Here is a 17646-nt window from a genome sequence, read left to right as displayed (position 1 = left end):
TAAAAAAATAAAATGTCATAAAATTTGAAAATTTTTAATTATTTCATTTCTTTCTCTCGCTTTATTAAAATAAAAAGAAATCCTGATGTTTTTTCAAAATGGACCAAAAGTATTATCTGTATAACTCCAAGATTATCGGTATAACTCTTCATATTATCGGAGAAGTCAGTTTCTCTTTACTTAATCGCAATGTTGCTTTGACCCTAACAAGAGTAAAAAAAAAAAAGAGTTGCTTGTTTAGAAATTTTCCGTTTAAGCATGAGCGAGTCGTTGTGGTTTATCTATTCAAATGTGATGATCGAGTATTATGTGTGTATATATATATGTATGTTAAAGTCGACGTAAACGCCAATGTTGTAGCGCACACGACGATGGTATCTGTTACTCTCGCGTTTGTCATTTTGTACCAATTCTCTATCGGGGAGTGTTTTCGGTTATGGGATCCACATACGACGAATGTAACTCAGCCTTTTGAACGTGCTCGGAATAATACGACGCACGTTGCAAAAACTGTGCCTTTATTTAACGAGACGACTATTAATACAGTTGAGTCTCAAATTGTGGACTGCTTCGGACTGGGAGAGACAGTCGCGGCGAAACTGGAATCGCTCTTTAGCAGTAAGCCTAATGGGAGTGACGCCTTGGACGTGCAGTTTCGTTTATCTTCTAGAAAACGACCGCGCCGCGTGCACGTGGTGCTTGGCGAACAATTTGGTTTAGAATGGGCAGACTTTAAGATAGAACGCAGGACGGTGATCATAGTACACGGTTTCTTGTCGCATAGCCAGGAGACATGGATCAGCGATATGGAGCAGGCATTACTCGAATGGGTATAATAAATTCATCGCAGTCTCATAATCTCGTTTTCCAAGTAACTACTTGCTTGGTTCATTTCTTTCTGCAATTGTATGTGTGTATGTGTGTGTGTGTGTGATTCACAGGATGACGTTAACGTCGTGATAATAGATTGGAGTGCCGGCGGTAATACGTTGAATTACTATAAAGCAGTGGTCAACACCAGAATAGTGGGATATCAAGTATCAAAGTGCGTATGATAAAATATCGTATTAATCGAATGCTTCTAAAAAAGAATTTGCCGACGCGTGCTTTCCAACGATTATATACATATTTTCGACATATACACTAATAAAGTTATAGTCTGTACTTTTTTTCTAACGTCAACCAATCGTTTTCCAAGATTTATAGAACACGTAACAAACGCTACGATCAATAATGCGCGTGATGGATCGGATGTAATCAATTGGGGCCCTTTACATCTAATAGGACATAGTCTCGGCGCCCACATTTGTGGATTCGCCGCAAAAGAGTTGAAAAAAAGACAAAACAGATGGACAGTGTCGAGAATTACCGGTCTAGATCCGGCACAACCTTGTTTCCGCAAAGCTGACGCGTCTCTTCATTTACATAAAAATGATGCACCGTTCGTTGACGTGATACATACGAACGGCCAATTACTCACGAGGCTGGGTCTTGGTTTACCCGAAACTATAGGTAACTCATTCGATCGGAACTCTCGGAACTTGATCTACATCGCACGCACTTTTTCAATTCCTTCTTGATTCTTCTTAGAATTTTTTTGAATTTTTTCTTAGAATTTCCGAAAAGCTTCCTTATTTAACATCGAACCTAAATATGAACTAGCCAATATCGCTTATTTATCCTATTTCATTTTCTAATTGTTATCTTAATACATAGGTCACGTTGATTTCTATCCAAACGGCGGTAAAACGCAACCTGGCTGTATAAGAGTGGAATCATCGTACTTCACTTTTTGGAACATTCCAAGAGATGGTTAGTAAATCGACTATATATGTATATATTGAGTCGTTGTAAGAAATAAAAGTAAAAAAAAAAGAAAAAAACACAATCCATTGTTGCACTTGTAGCGGTACAACGAGCGATATGTAGCCATGGACGTTCTTACGACTATCTCACGGAATCTTTGAGATCTGCTACTGCGCGCAATTGCAGTTTCTGGGCACATCAATGGAATTTGACATACAGACATTTTTTACAAATAATCGAAGAACCATGCGATAGAGATAGCTGCACAGAGATGGGCATTAAAGCAGAAATGTATGATCAACGCGGAAGTTTTTTCGTAGCTACAGCCAATACCAGTCCGTTTTGCGGTAAGTTGTGATATTTGCATTTAATAATTATCTCGTGATCTTGTTACAATCATTTTGTTATAGCCAATAGCACCGATGTTATAGAGGAAGTAAAAAGGCAAATGCAACAGGATTATTTTCATCACATGGAGGATTAACAAATTGCAAACTTTTGGATAACTTATTTTTAAATAAATGTGCACTATGATAGCATACTTAAATATTTTTTTATGTCTGGATATTTACAGTTGATTGTTTGCATAATACAAATTTTATATATATATATATATATATATATATATATATATATATGTGGGTGTGTGTGCGTGGTGTGCAAACACACACACACACGCACACAATTTTTTACATTTGTTTGCGTGTTTTATTCTTTCGCGCAAACTGTTTAACAGTTATTTTGAGATTTTGCTATACTTGTTATTTTCATAAATTTTTAATAAAAATGAAGAAAAAAATCATTATATATGTGTGATAATTTTGGCTTTAAAAATGAAATATACGATGTGTGTGTATATATATATATATACAGCATGTTTGAAAAATAGTGTTTCAAAGACAGAAATATAACGGTTAGAGCTTTAAAGAATAAAATTAAGTGCACATAAACAATCACAATCATTACACGATAGAAAATAAAAGAAAGTACACCAATTGATTTATATCAACATGATTATGCTAGGGAAGTAACGTGAATTTTCAGTAAAATTAAACTTTCAAACATACTGTACTGCATATCCTGACAAGAATAACTAACGCACGATGAGTTAAAATGCATTGTCAGAATTAATAAAAATACTCAAAGTTGTTACTCGGATCGATCTTTATCAGAACGGTATAGTCGTGAGCTAAAAGGTTGCAACACATTTTCTTCGATTGTTTTTAAAATGTAGACTTGCTCATCAAACGGCGAACGTCATTGGTTCTTACCTGTGGATCAGACCAATTAAGCATCAAATCATCTACCATAAAAAAAAATGTGTTGCAACCTTTTAGCTCACGACTATACACGTAAACAAGTATATAATATTAATTGTAAGAACGACGTATAGCGTAAATAGTAACAACGTGATATATTAACATATTTCCGCCAGAAATGTTTTATCGGCACTAAACGTGGATCATGAATATGGTGGTAACTACTATTTGGTATTAAATTCCCCAAGTCATTTTTATGCGAGCTGGCGGTCGAAAGAACTTGGATTTGTGCGTATAAAGTACGTCGTTACATGCATTAACGTTATTGGCACATAATAAAACTCTTATCTTATTTAACCAAGTCAGATGGAAGCTCTTTTAAGAAGATCGATACTTGTACTCTCTATCGCACGTGCACATTGATAATATACAATAATACGCGTTATTAATGAATGACTTGGACGTAAGTGGCGGGAAATATACCAGTACGGCCTCTACACTCGCCTATCCACCAGCCGTCCGACTGCTTTTGATGGACGGTTATCAGGTCTCCCGGACTAAGACTGAGCTCGTCGTTCAGATTCGCCGAGTATTGATAGATCGCTCGGCACTGCTCTGCGCGTTCAGTCTTGGCCGTCGCTACTTCCGTACTATCAATCTGATTATTGTTGTCTTCCGAGTGACTGCTAAACTCGTCGAAATCGCTGAAATCGTCCTCGTCTGGTGGATTCTCTGAATTGCCGTCACCAGCGGTTCGATCGGCCCAATCGCGAGTCTCGGCGTCTTGATCCTTGCTCAGTCGCATCTCGAGTTCGTCATCGTTGTCTTGAATCTCAAAAGATTCGTTCTTTGCCCAAGAAGGAATCTGCAAGGAGAGAGAATACACAGTCTTTATTTGTGTATGAGGAAAGAGAAAGAGATTTTGTACATCAACCCTTACATACATTGATGGTCTGGAAGATTTACTCTTGTAAAATTTCGATTGCTCGCTGTGTGAAGACGGAATGAGATAGGAGGTTCAAACCAAAGGGTGTAAAAAGAGTTTGAAATTTCTTGCGATTGATATAGTTGATCAACTTTTTTTGTTTTGTTTTTTTTTGTCAATTATAATAGAGTTCGAACGGCACGACAGCAAAATTTTATGATTCTTCGAGTCCTTAAAAGTTTTTTGTTGCAAAGTTGTGATTTCTTTAAAGAAAAAAGTGAATTTTTGAACAATTTTTCATTTTCACCTAGTAGTGGTTTTTCCTTTGTAACTTGACAATAAATTATTTTTCTGCAATGCCGATTATGCAGTCACATTTCCGAGATTTTAAATTTTTATAAAAAAAGAAGAAAAAAAAGAGATTATTGAAAAATATTGATTAGAAGCAAAGTTATAGCTTCTCAAAGTTGAGTAAGGTCAACGAGACGAGAAAGATGTTTTAACGTCAGGGTAGCACGGTGTGCCGCGCCGCGTCAGTGCGGCGCGAAGAGGCTCGGGATTACGGCGGGGACCAAATACCCCAAGTTACCCCCAAAACACCAGGGGAAGAGGCGGGGGAGGGACGGTGTCCCCTTCCCCCGACCTGAGGCAGACCAGGCCTAAAAGCCCTGCCAGGGGTGCCTACGTTAGGCGCCCCTGGCGAGCCGAGTCGGCCATTGACCAACCGGGTCCGAGGGGGCTCCGGAAGTATGCTGCACGCGTTCCCGGAGCTCACTCGTTACGGACCAGGGCAGGACACCCGGAGGGGTTTTAGTGGGTACGCCCCCACCGGCACGTCACCGGCGGGGGAAAGCCCCACATAACCACCAGGCCTCCCCCGGGGCCTGGGGTATGCGGTAACGCATTTCCCCTCCGTTACCAAAAAAAAAAAAAAAAAAAAAGTGTTTTAACGTAATTCTTCGGATCAAATGTGTTTAAGGGTTAAACGCAGAATGTTGGTGGGATATATTATCGTAATTTAGCTTGCCATGCGCTCGCTGAGGTCGGCTTACGGATGATTATCACTAATAGTAACGCTATATACTATACCTTGAGAACACTTTGCTGCAAACCCTGTTTGTCTCTCGAAACCAAGATATGCTCCGACAAGGGATGTTCGGTTCGTTTGCTACCCTCTACTTCAGCGAGCGTACGGCCGACTTTGTATCTAGCCGCTTCCAAGTACAGCAACATCGAACGCATCTGTGAAAATGCGCGACATAATTGTATTAATTGATAATCTATCACGTCGCGATGGTACAATTGTTAACTAGCGATGAAAATGGAGCATACATGATGCAGCTTGTCCGTGACGTTCTGCGTACTCTCGTCCGCCGCAAACGCCGGAGTCGCGACGAAGGCTCGATGTAACGTTTCCAGTCCTTCTCTACCTCGTCTCTCTCTCTCGAGATCTTGCCTTATCAGATGCAGCACCCTGACCAACGCCTGCTTTCGCCGTTCGCGATTCATCGCCAGAGTAACGTGCTCGGCGTAGAAATCCGGCAACAACTGTTCCGCGTTCGTCACATCGTGATCGTCCATTCGGCGTACGAGATTTTTCAAAATTTCTAGATCCTGCGACACGTTGCAGCTGCGCACGGGCGTTAACAAGCGATCGGTATTCTGCGGATCAGAGAAGATTAGAAAAGATGGACATTTCCCAATTTGTAAGAATCCTAATTATAAAGCGATCGCAGATCGTACGTCAAACTTGACTACAGCGCTGCGCGTGCACTTACTTGCTGCAGTCGCGGCGCGAGCGTCTGCAAATGCGTCAGGTAGACGTTGGCGAGATCCTTGAGGGCGCTCAGACGCTCCTCCTCGAGCAGTTGCATCTGTTTCGCACCCTTTCTCATCGTGTTCTCGTACTCGAGCCTGGCCCTCTCGGCTCTCACGCTGACCGTGTAGAATTCGGTGTCCGCTCGGCGCGACGAGTCCTCGGCCTTCCTCCGTCTAGTCTCCAGTTTGCTCGCTTCCTTCTCCGTCATGACGTGATGATGATGATGATGATGATGATGATGATGATGACTCGTCGTCGTCAGCGTCGTCGACGAGTTGCTTTGCTGATGATGACTTTGACTAATGGTTTGCAGCCGCGCCAGATCCTGCAGCCTCTCGTTCTCGCGTGCGCACGTAAAGCTCTGCTTTTTACTCTTGGCCGCTATTCCACGCCATTCTTGAAGCGACTTGGACGCCTTGTCTACCGAGTTTTCGATGCTCTTCCTCGATCGGCCTTGCGTCTCCGCTACGCCCACCTATTATAACATGCGCGAGTCTCTTTCACTCTTTCATTCTTGACTTTGATTCACTCGCAGATTTCCGCGCGATTTCGGAGTTGCACAGTCGCACAGTTGCACGTCCAGTTTTTTTCATCGCGCAAACGCAATTTTGCAAATGCATAATTATCTCTCTAGAATCGGTGGACACTTACTCTGAGCGGTTTGGCGAGTTGTTCGCTCAACGCGATGCCCCATAGCCGGTGGGCTTCCGCCGCAGCCTCCATCTCCTCGCCAACGCACCTCCATGCCTCGTTCACACCTCCGTTGCTATTACCACCTGATGCATTACGAAAGAGCTGATTAGCGTACGCACGATTCGCTACTTGGAAAAGATGATGTATCGCTACGTGGACACCGCGCACCGCGCATCGTACATACGACATATGTATATCTCGCATCGATATTTCCTCGCTCGAAAAGAGAGTGAAATAGAGATGCGACGATATAAAATTCGATAATTGTACACCGACAATCACCTTGATCCTTGGCGCAGGCCTTGGTCAGCTTGCTACTGAGTTTGCTGAGTCCTTTCGCATATGTAGCTTCTAATTCGGCTCTGAAACGTATACATATATATATATATATTTTTTTTTTTTCATTGAAAATCGAACCAACGGTAGAAAGAAAAGATCCAAATACCTTTCGTGAAGAATCGATGCCAATTCTTTACAAAAATCGCCTCCTTGTTTGACGTATCGTCGCACATCTTCGAAACCACCTTGTCCTGCCTGCAACAGTGACGAGAATGAAATTAGAAAAGTTGCGCGATAAAATGAGATAACGACATATAAGTAACTTGAAAAAAGAGAAAAAGAAAAAAAGTGATAACAATAAATTGATCCGTGTTACAAAATCTCATTATAACATCATCAATTACGATAGAAAGTTTGATGTCGTATTAAAATTTAAAAGGAAAAAATTTATTGCACACAATAAAATCCGAAGCAAAGTATTACTTTTGTAAAAATTCGATAATAAAAGAAATACAAAGTAATTATCAATTTGCATTAAGTTATCAAGTTTAATTATCGACATTACATCAATGACGATAACGAATTTGATCGTGTTTTATCATTTCCGTGAACGAATCTTTAAACGTTCTATACTTCAAAAAAGAAAAAAAACATTAAACTGTTTCATCTTCAAACGATAAAAGTTTGATTCGAATAATGTATCGTCGATCGACTCGAGAGAAAAGCATAAGCGATAGTGGTGTAACAGTGTAGCGTTATGGTTGATTATATGCAACATTATTCCATCTCCTATTCTTGTCTAATAATATTGTATATAATACTATTGTTTTTCTCACGCCAGTACTTTTCCTACAACGCAAACTGCTTTATTTGGTCTCATAAAAGATCAATATATATTGTTATCATCCAATCGCTGTTATGCTCTTTACTTAACTCGTTCGCGTATCTATTTGTCTCATGTGAGTGCATTTTTATCTTTTTTTGATTCAAGATACGTAAAAAAGATATACATATAAATATATTTATATATTTATATATTTATTTATTTATTTATGGATGATGCTTTCATTTTCTTTTCCCTTATTTTTCATTATAAAATCCTTTTGTATCTTAGAACGATGTTTTAAACTAGAATAATATTGCCGTATTCCGGGGAAAGGAAGCTTCTTTTCTCCAAGTCTCGTCCCGGAAGTTGCAGGAATGATAAAATCGTAAAACACCAGCTATAATGGAAAGGCGGCGTTTGTTCGAGCGCGATAAACGTTCCCGCGGCTATCGGATATCGCACTTCTTTTCGTTTGCCGCACCAAGGTGACTGACACTTTGTTCGAATTAAAGCTTGATCATAGCTAGCGAGGCACTCTCAGTGAAAGCAAGTGTCGACTCGCTGTAAGGCCTTGAGGAAAGTCGACGCGGCGCGAGCTACGTGCTAATTAGTTGGGATGTATATCGTACACGACGAAGATATATAAAAGATAAATTGAACGTTTCTATAACTACAATACAACTATACGAATACAATAGAAGAAATCGACAGTCGCGAATTTCTTTGTCGAGTATCCATATTGTAGATGGTGCTTAAATAAGATTTTATTCAACGCCGATAACAAAAATTACTTTTCCACACAGAGCTATTGGAGCATGGCGTGTAAAATACAACCGATTATTGCCAGTCAAATGAATTGGTTTCCATGTTACAGTTCTAATGCGGATTGTTATTATATTATGTTGTATATTTTAAAATATTCAAATTAAAAAATTTAATCGTTGGAAATAGGAGCGAGAGAGAGAGAGAGAGAGAGAGAGAGAATTTCTATAAATCAAGTAATGATATAAATTACATAAATCGGTAAAATGTTAATATTTATGATGTAAAAGTAATAAATGGAATAATATTTAAATTCAATTTTAAATCGTTACGTAGCCACTATTTTACGTAATGTATCAATTTTTTCGTTCACCAAATTGTTCCTGGGTGAGAACAAGATAGTTTTATCGATGTTTGATCATAACGCGTAATATTATGTAATATCTCTCTAGTGGTAACGGTAGTAACAGTAGTGGTGATAGAGATACCAGTTAACCAGCAAGGCTATATTACATTTCCGTCATCCGCGTGTTTGCATATTCCCGTGATTGTAACGTGTACAAAACTTATACAAGACTATGAAAAGATTTGTGTTTTTTATATACAAACGTTTTAACGTTTAAGAAAATTGTCCTTATCAATCACAATAATATTTAATTATGTCAGTTAATTTGCAAAATTCTCTCTCTCTCTCTCTCTCTCTCTCTCTCTCTCTCTCTCTCTCTCTGTGCCGGCTTTTATTGGCAATTCTTTTTTATACTTGTTGAATTTAATAAATTAGCCGTAGTTAAAAATCTTAAAAGAAGTTGAAATATTTCTAGTAAATTCGTCACGCGTTTTTCAAATATAATTGACAATTTTCTAGTCATCGATATAGATTTTTTGATCGTGCGTTCCAGTTGGCTTTCATATTTTCAGAGGTCTCACAAATTGCACATTTTTCTTATCGTTGTAATGATAATTGGATCTCATATCGTCTAAAGTACTTTTGCTATCAATAATTTCATGGTCGTTCCTCAGAATCAATATTACTGATAAGCTTCAAGAGATTTTGATCTTACAACTTGTGTTTGATGTGACCAAGTGGGGAGAAAAGTCTCTTAATAATCTGATTATTTTTCTCGACGAATCATTGCGTAATATCTTTTTATCTGTATGGAAAGATAGCTTTGTATACAAAATTAAGTATTTATTTTTTTATGAATTTTTAAAAATTACTATTTGTGATTTTCACTGAGACATTAAAGGACGTTACAACTTGGAAAGATAAATTCTCGTTAATCATGTTAACAATAATAACATCCGTTGTTTATGCAATAAAAAATCTCATACTAAATTTGTGTAGCTGTTATATACATTGTACGTACCGAAAAAAAAGAAAAAGAAGGAAAACAATCCTGCAATCGATACAGTAGATCGATTGTACGCTTGTTGAATAAAATATCTAATAGACGTGATCTATTTATAATGTGACAAAGCAACTTTCTAGACTCGATCTCTAACTTGTACCGATAAGCGTTTTTTGCCATTTACCTTTACATTTCTATTTTCGACATTTTGTCAAGAGCAGGCGATAAAACGTAATTACGTGATCATTTTTCTAACTATTAGATGTAAAAAAGAGTTAAAAATATCAAGAAGCGCACCTAATCTATTTTATGCTCGCGGCAGATTTCATATTAAAAAATGACAGAGCTATTAATGTCTATTTAAAAATTGAAAGATCTAGACGAGTTTATAGTCCGAGCATATTAATTTTCGTATTAATTTTCCATATTAAAGAATCGTTTCGCTAGTGTCCATAACATACGCAATAAAATGAGGTATCGGTATAATGAGATAAATTTGTATATACGAGAAATTTCTAGAGTTGGCAATACGGCGAAAGTTGTAATCGGTTTGATCGAATTGATAAAATGTTACACGAGGGAAACAGGTTCCCCGTATGTACATGTACATGTACATATATATATGTATACATCTACAAGTTTGCTTCGAATCTTTTTCACGTTTGCCAAATAATAATTTACCTAGGATAGCTTTCTTGTTTCGTTATAAAGTCTGACTATTATATCCATGATTATTCAAGAGATATCATTGCAGATGCTGATCAAGTGTACAATACAATAATTAAACGCGTACGATCGGTGACCGATCTGATTTATTTTACAATCGCATCGTATTGTATATGGCTGACCAGCGTTTATCGCATCAGCATTAAGAGACAATAAAATCATACGTCGGTCTATACGTAACGAATCGCGTGTCTATTTGTATAGAAATAATTATACTTGACACATTGCGCACGATATCAAATAATTCTTCAATTTCTTGAAAAATTTTCTCAACATTAGATTGTTGTAAATTGCATGAAACACAAAAATAAATAAAAAATTTTATCGATAAAAGTCGACTCGTACGAGATTCAAAAATTTGCATTATTAGAAATCTCGTTATCTCGCCAACTCCTCTTGCTCTTATTCTACATAAAAAAAATACATATATACGAGTACACACACACACACACACACATGAACAAATAGCGCGTGCCCCTAAATAGTGAATGCGATTGTGTGCATTCATGGATAACGGTTGAGTTGGTGTAACTATTACCAATTTGAATGGTTAAAAGGTTAATCGATACGTCGATCGCAGTAGGTTGATGACGACAAACGGGCGTGCACTTGCAACAGGTGATTTATTTTCATTCGCTTCGTTGCAATAGGTAAACAGGTGTACGTATCAGTCAATGACCGCAGTCATCAGTCGATAGTCATTGAATCTACGGTGCACGTAAAATGCATATGGGTATAATACAACATTCTCGAAACATCACCATGTAATATCATTTCATTGTGACTTGACTCACTTATTGACCAATTCAATTTTAATTAGGCTTATCTCCTTCAAAAATGTTAATACAAGTTCGATCGAAAAAATATATATATTTGCGACACGATTATGAGCTAAAATCCGTTAAAAAGATCAACGAATGTGTCAGTCGCTTAATGTGGATGACCCTCAACTGCATTAATGCGAGACAACGCGTGCGAATTTCCGAATGGGACTTGAATTTTATATCTCGCCTCCTTTTATATATATATATATATATATATATATTTATCGTTAAACAAAGAGACTTTCATCGCTACGAGCGTTTTTCTTTTTTGTGAATCGCGCATGATCAGCAACTCGTTAAATTGTCAAGCCCTAATTTTGTAATAAAGAAAGTAATCAGAAGTAATCAGAAAACATACGATAAAATCGCCGTTCACTCAAATCTTGCGTAATAATTAGTTTGCGCAGTATCTTTTACAATATGGAATGGAACTCTATTGTTGAAACAATTAATCGTAAGTAAAACAGAATTTGCATCGATGATCTAAGAAACTTTAAATTATTGATCGTGGCAACGAGTGTAGTATATCGATCGATGTTATTAAATGACATTTGTGTAACGCTGGCAATGTAAAATATTGCCCAAAGTATTAATTTTAAATGAACAAGAAGCGAGCGTAATTTTATTTTTAAAGAAATTAAAAATTTCGTTCACACGACACTTTTTCTCGATAATGAATTATACTATGTATGTATACTTGACGTAACTCCGTAAACGTAACTCCGTAAACGCTCCGTAAACGGCACTCTCATCGACTTCTGTGCCACGTTGTTGAAAAAATTTGCGTCGAATGTAACTATACAGAGTGCAATCTTTTCTATTTCTCACGATCATGCGTCTCTAATTATTCTTACACGTACGTACGATCTTTAGGACACATATGAGATACGCATATGAGAACGTACATACGTAGGGAAGGCGGTCAAGAGCGATATGCGCGCGCGTCTATGTGTGTAAAACAAAGTCGGCTATTTTCTCCGCGTAACTTTCCCACACTTTCCATGCTTTACTCTTGCGATGCTTCAAGGCACGCTCGTATCTGACCGCTTAGCGCCATTTCTCTTGGACAGTCGATAAATTTCTCGATTGGATAAGCGGACTGTAAAGTTTCAACTCGCGGGGAAAGCAGAACTAGAAAATGTCAAATGACGATGTTTTCGATATATTTTATTATCGTTATTTCGATCGTATGTAATTGCATTTGTAAATTAATTATTAAACACTAATGTGCCAATGCATATAATTTTCAAGATTTATAATTTTAATTTTTATATACTTATATATATATATATATATATATATATATATATATATATATATATATTTACAGATAATATTTATAGATGTATTTGCTATATACAAGCCTAGTTAATCTTTTCAAATACTAAATTCATTGATGAAAAATTTGTTTTTTAATAATCTTTTTCTAATAAGAATTGATGAAAAAAATGTTTCGTGCACGATAAATCCGCGTAAATAATAATATCTTGATACAACGACTCGATAGATTGACACCAGTCATTGTAAATGTGTAAGAAAAGTACGTTATGCGATTTGAAAGCGATTTTCGGTCGAAAATGATGTCACTGTTAAGAGAGCAGCATCTGAAAAGCGCGACGCGCGGCGATACGAGAACGAATTTAATTCCATGAGATTCCCCATCTTATCGTTGATTTATCGCGTGTCATTTATGCACAAGGATCTCATAAAGATTCGTTGAAACGGCTATTTTTTGTATTTGCTGTAAAATACAAAAAGTATTATGTATTATTATCTTGCTATATTGCTGTGTACCGCTACTATATTTCGCCGTAGGGCAAGACTTCGCTTCAGTTGCAAAAAGTGGCATCGTTAATGAAAAAATAATACAAGTACGTAAGCAAGAGAATTCAGTCTACACTGTCGCAGTGTCTCGATATATACACAACTTTAAACGATAAACACAGCTACGATATCTGCTGTAATTTTAACCAAGTGAAAATGATTGAAATTTCAGCACGTTGACGTTTTCGTACACGTGCGTGCAGTAAGTTTCGCATTCGGAATTGGCCTTAGAAAACGCCAATGAAAACACATATACCCTATCTTTCCATTTCTTTCTAGCTTTCAAGATGCGCATCACGTTCGACCATCATGATACATAATAGTGTCGCGAGTGTGCGACAACTGCACAAACGTGTGTCATCAATGATGGTTCTAGAACCATCTAGATAATGAGAAAGAAGTAACGAGAGAGCGTCAAGTACCTCGTCGGACTCGTAGGTCTGCAACAGATGAGTCGAGGCCATTAACCCTCTGATTGACCCGAGCATTCTCCTCTTAATCAAACCACTTTTCCTACCGTGATCTCTCGACGTGGGGGTCGACGGCGACGCGGACGGTTCGGCGTCGCCGCCGTTGTCGCTACCGGTCGCTACCGTTCCTACCGTCGTCTCGTGCACCTTGGTCTCGTCACTCTCCGTCACGCGCGAGCACAGCTTATCCATGCTGAAAGACTGCCCTTGCAGCTGTAATCTCGTCCCGTTCCCATTCTTCTCTAAAATGTCGTCCGAGCTGGGCGTCTTTCTTCGTAGATTGCCGCGCAATCTTTTTCCACCGCCGTTGCCGTCGCCGTCGCCGTCGTCGTCGCCGTCAGACGTCTTTCCCAGCGTCGAAGCGTCATCGGGCGATGCTGACATTGGCCTGTCCGCGTCGTCGGAAATATTTGCCTCCTCCGATACCGACGTCAGACCAAATTCCTCCACTCTCGTGATCGAACCAGATTGCCGAGTATGTGCTCGCGTCAGATCGTAGAAGCCACGCTGCTTGCTCTTGGACGTTCGCGCGGAATAGGCACGATCGCTTCGTACCTTCGGTTGAGAATTTAAAAAAAAAAAAATTAACTAAACAAAATAGAAAAGTTTTAATTTGGCGCAAATTAAAAACTCATCGCAACATTTTTTACTCGCGAGAATTATACGGCCATGCATTTTCTTCGCCATGTTGCGGGCTAACGATAAAGCGGAAATCTTGTAAACGACTCGTCGTTTATCGCGCGCGTTATTCGTTATTCGTTATGATCGATTGTGAAATTCTCTCGCGAAAACTGTGTGTAAAGAAATTTGATCGAGAGCAAAGCAAAGCACCGATTCGAACTCGTTGTACTTTGAAGCGATGAGTTATATAAATTAAAAACTTTGCCTTTCCCGACTTTCACGCTCTGAATCTTTAAGCGGTTTAAGCATATTATGTATAATATCGAGCAACGAGCCATAAACATTAGTTAAATTGGTTGGCTCTGATTTCAACACTTGGATAAATGATACGCGTGATACAGTGGCAAACGAATCAAATTTACATTTCCATGTCGTTTCTAGTTTTATCCCAGTTTTATCGATCCTGCTTATTACTTTCGATAGACTTTAACTAACGTTTATCGGTCGTGGCAAGATTTCTTTCATTGCTTTTTTCTCCATTTCTTTGGCACTACCTCGGGAGCAGAGAGTGCGCCAACCGCTTGTAACTTGGCGTGCCTGTTGACCACTTGGCCGATCTTGGTCCTTTCCTCTCGCAACCAACTACGCATCCTGCCCCAAGCTTTGCCCAGTCGTCGCTTTTGCAGCCTCAATGGCCTGCTGCGGTCCGTTGTGGTGGAGCCGCCGCCGCCGCCGCCGCCGCCGCCGCCGCCGCCGCCGCCGCTCTCTGACAACGCCGCTTCTTCAACGTTCGAGTACTCTGGATCCGAGTACGAACCCGACATCGACGCAATGCCGGCGTCGTAACCGTCGCTGTCCGACGCACCGTAACTTCTTCTACCAGATTTCAGCGATCTGGTGGAACGTTTCATCCGATCGCGTTGTTGATTCGCGTTGTTGATCGTTCGCTTCTTCTCGGGCGAAACAATCATTATGTTCTTGCAGTTTTCCAGCTCGAAATTGCAGCTTGGCATATTGGCATCTTTGCGCGTTGCTCTCGGCACGTCGTAAAGGTCCTGGCCAACTGCTTGCGTCGCTAACGACTCGCCCGAATTCATTTCCTTATCACAACTGGATCTACGTTCTAAGAAAGTTGGAGCTGGTTTACTTTCCAGGATTGCACTTTTAGGAAGATCGTACAGCTGATCGACGGCTGCCGACGACGAGTCAACTTGATCGCTCGTGTCGACCTCCAAAATAACGATCTCGTCGCCGTTCTCGTCCCGAAAGTTGCAGTCTCTCTGCAGAAAACTAAAACTGATGGTTGGAACCCCATCGGCATCCCTCTCGACCGTCGTGGTGGCGTTCAGTTCCATCGTAGTGCTGCATCTCTTTCCCGCAACTCTCGATTCAAATCTTATTTCGTTCGAGTCTTCTTCCTCGAGTCCGCGAGGTTCGAGGTTCGCACGAATTTGATTCAATCTATTCGCGACGGTCTCCGCGTGGTCCCAATGCGACGGCGGCGACGACGCCTTATCTGTGCCGATGCCACTGTCGGAGGAATCCTCCAGCAAGAGTCCTCCAGATGCCGAACACACGACCACGCCGAGATTCGCGTCCTTCGACGACCAGACTTTTCTCTCTCTCTCCAAGGGCTTGGCCATCGTATTTTCCTCGGCAAATCTGCTTATTTCCATCTCGTCTTCTTCTTCGGAGGACTTTTTACGCGAGTTTCTCGCTTGGTCGTTCCTGATGACGGCAACGTCGAGTCCCGTCGCTTCCTCGTCTTGGTCCTCGTCTTGGAACTCGCGGCAATGCACGATAAACGGTGTCGGAACGTCGTACCACGTTGCGGTTGCCGTTGCCGTTGCCGTTGCCGTTGCGACACTCGCCGCGACGCCACTGCTCAAGGTCGAACACTTTGCGGGAGTCCTCAGAGCTGTCAAAACGTGCCGTACCTCCTTCATCTCCATGTATAGTGATACATACGTACATACATATACATATATATATATATATATATATATATATAGAATTTTCCTTCCTCTCCTAGTGCGACTCGTTGCGATCGGACGATTCCCTGTGGAATATCTTGGATTCTTCGGCTCTTCCTGCCGAATTGAAAAGTGCAACGACCATTAGGTAGGTCACGACGATTGAATCACGGTCAACGAGTGAAGGGTGTTTCGAAGATTCCGCTCCGTTATCACATTATTAATAACACTTGGAAACACAGCTATTATACTTTGTTAGTCGTTGCAACGTCGCGCGTCGCAACGTCCAAGTAGAACGTCCGCGCCGCTTTTACCTTTCCTCGAGCAAAGGGAAAGATTCTTCGCGATCTTGATTTCTTAAAGATTAATTTCAACGTTAAACCATCGAAGGAAGCAACAACTGATGCCGATCGTTCAGTTTACTTTGTACTTTGTACCACTACATCTGCCAAGTGTCAGAGTACATATACTCGATGGACTCGATACCGTGACGCGACGCGCCGCTGCATTTAATTGGTGAAGGATCTGAGAATGTCTTCGTACGAAAAAAAAGTGGTTGCGCAAAATAGTCCGGTGATGATCCCGGATGACACTATTGTGGCATCCTATTTTGTGTCACACAAATTCCTTCAACGCACGGTAGTCTGTGTTTTGTACATTTGTCATCACAAGTTCCGCGAAGAATCGCTTTGCAAACTTTACTTATCGTAGAAAGACTGGTGACATCTGACGAATAGTCTTGTATTTTATATTCAAACAAATCTTGCAAATTTAGTTTTCTTCACTTGAAGAATACAGTAGCCAAGCCTCGAAATTCCAATCTCTCTACCTTTATATCTCTCTGCCGCGTTTCTAAATTATATTTCTTACACATTTTTACATTCTATATGTTTCTAGATTCATCAATCACGCGTGTTCGCGAAGAAATGATGATCCTTTTAATTGATCCTGTAAACTTTGCTCACAACAAGGCTACACTGGCAAAGCTTCAAATTCCTCAGCTTTTGTTTGTAATCGCGTCAATCGTTTTAGATATCGACACTTGGAATTTGTGGAATTTGATTCCACGGTTAGTAAGGAGTGTGCGAAACACACTGTGTACGATGCGACGTTTCGATCATCTCCCGCAGATCGAATATCGGAACGATGACGAGAGATAAAGAAAGTAGAATAAATTTCCCGGTTATACCCTGTGGGGATATTGGATTTCTTGCGCGTTACCTGTCTTCTCGCATTATCATATTTCGAGTCATCGGCTTAACGCGTACGTGGCTCCTGCGTGGCTCACGTGGAGAGGCACGACGTAGTCGAAGAATAACGATGTCGCGCGTTTGATCGCTCGTCCTCTCACGAGCGAGAATTACACGTACATTATACGTTACGTATGTACATGCATGTACATACGTCCACAAATGTAACGCATATACGAACGTTTCATTCGAACACGACGTCAAGCATATCGAGCACGTCGAGCACGTCGAGCACGTCGA

At 40.0% G+C, this 17646-nt stretch overlaps 2 protein-coding genes across 2 annotated transcripts; one reads left to right on the top strand and one right to left on the bottom strand.

Moving 5' to 3' along the window:
• Nucleotides 1-31: 31 nt before the first annotated feature.
• LOC105194455 (pancreatic triacylglycerol lipase) lies at nt 32-2958 on the top strand. The gene is made up of 6 exons (XM_011159364.3): nt 32-830; nt 942-1045; nt 1199-1512; nt 1717-1812; nt 1908-2153; nt 2217-2958. Exons 1-6 carry the CDS (start codon nt 99-101, stop codon nt 2288-2290), a joined length of 1566 nt encoding a protein of 521 aa, XP_011157666.2. The 5' UTR covers nt 32-98; the 3' UTR covers nt 2291-2958.
• Nucleotides 2343-16169, bottom strand: LOC105192817. The gene is made up of 9 exons (XM_011157073.3): nt 14738-16169; nt 13515-14117; nt 6948-7036; nt 6785-6864; nt 6461-6585; nt 5769-6284; nt 5323-5652; nt 5080-5232; nt 2343-3930 (listed from the first exon to the last, which is right to left on the bottom strand). The coding sequence occupies exons 1-9, from the start codon at nt 16133-16135 to the stop codon at nt 3511-3513; spliced, it is 3714 nt and encodes a 1237-aa protein (XP_011155375.3). The 5' UTR covers nt 16136-16169; the 3' UTR covers nt 2343-3510.
• Nucleotides 16170-17646: the final 1477 nt, after the last annotated feature.

This window comes from Solenopsis invicta, chromosome 15 (genome assembly GCF_016802725.1).
Source record: "Solenopsis invicta isolate M01_SB chromosome 15, UNIL_Sinv_3.0, whole genome shotgun sequence".
In the NCBI taxonomy this organism is placed as follows: domain Eukaryota; kingdom Metazoa; phylum Arthropoda; class Insecta; order Hymenoptera; family Formicidae; genus Solenopsis; species Solenopsis invicta.
The sequence above is the reverse complement of the archived record's forward strand: the minus strand, read 5'-3'. Positions and strand labels throughout refer to the sequence as shown.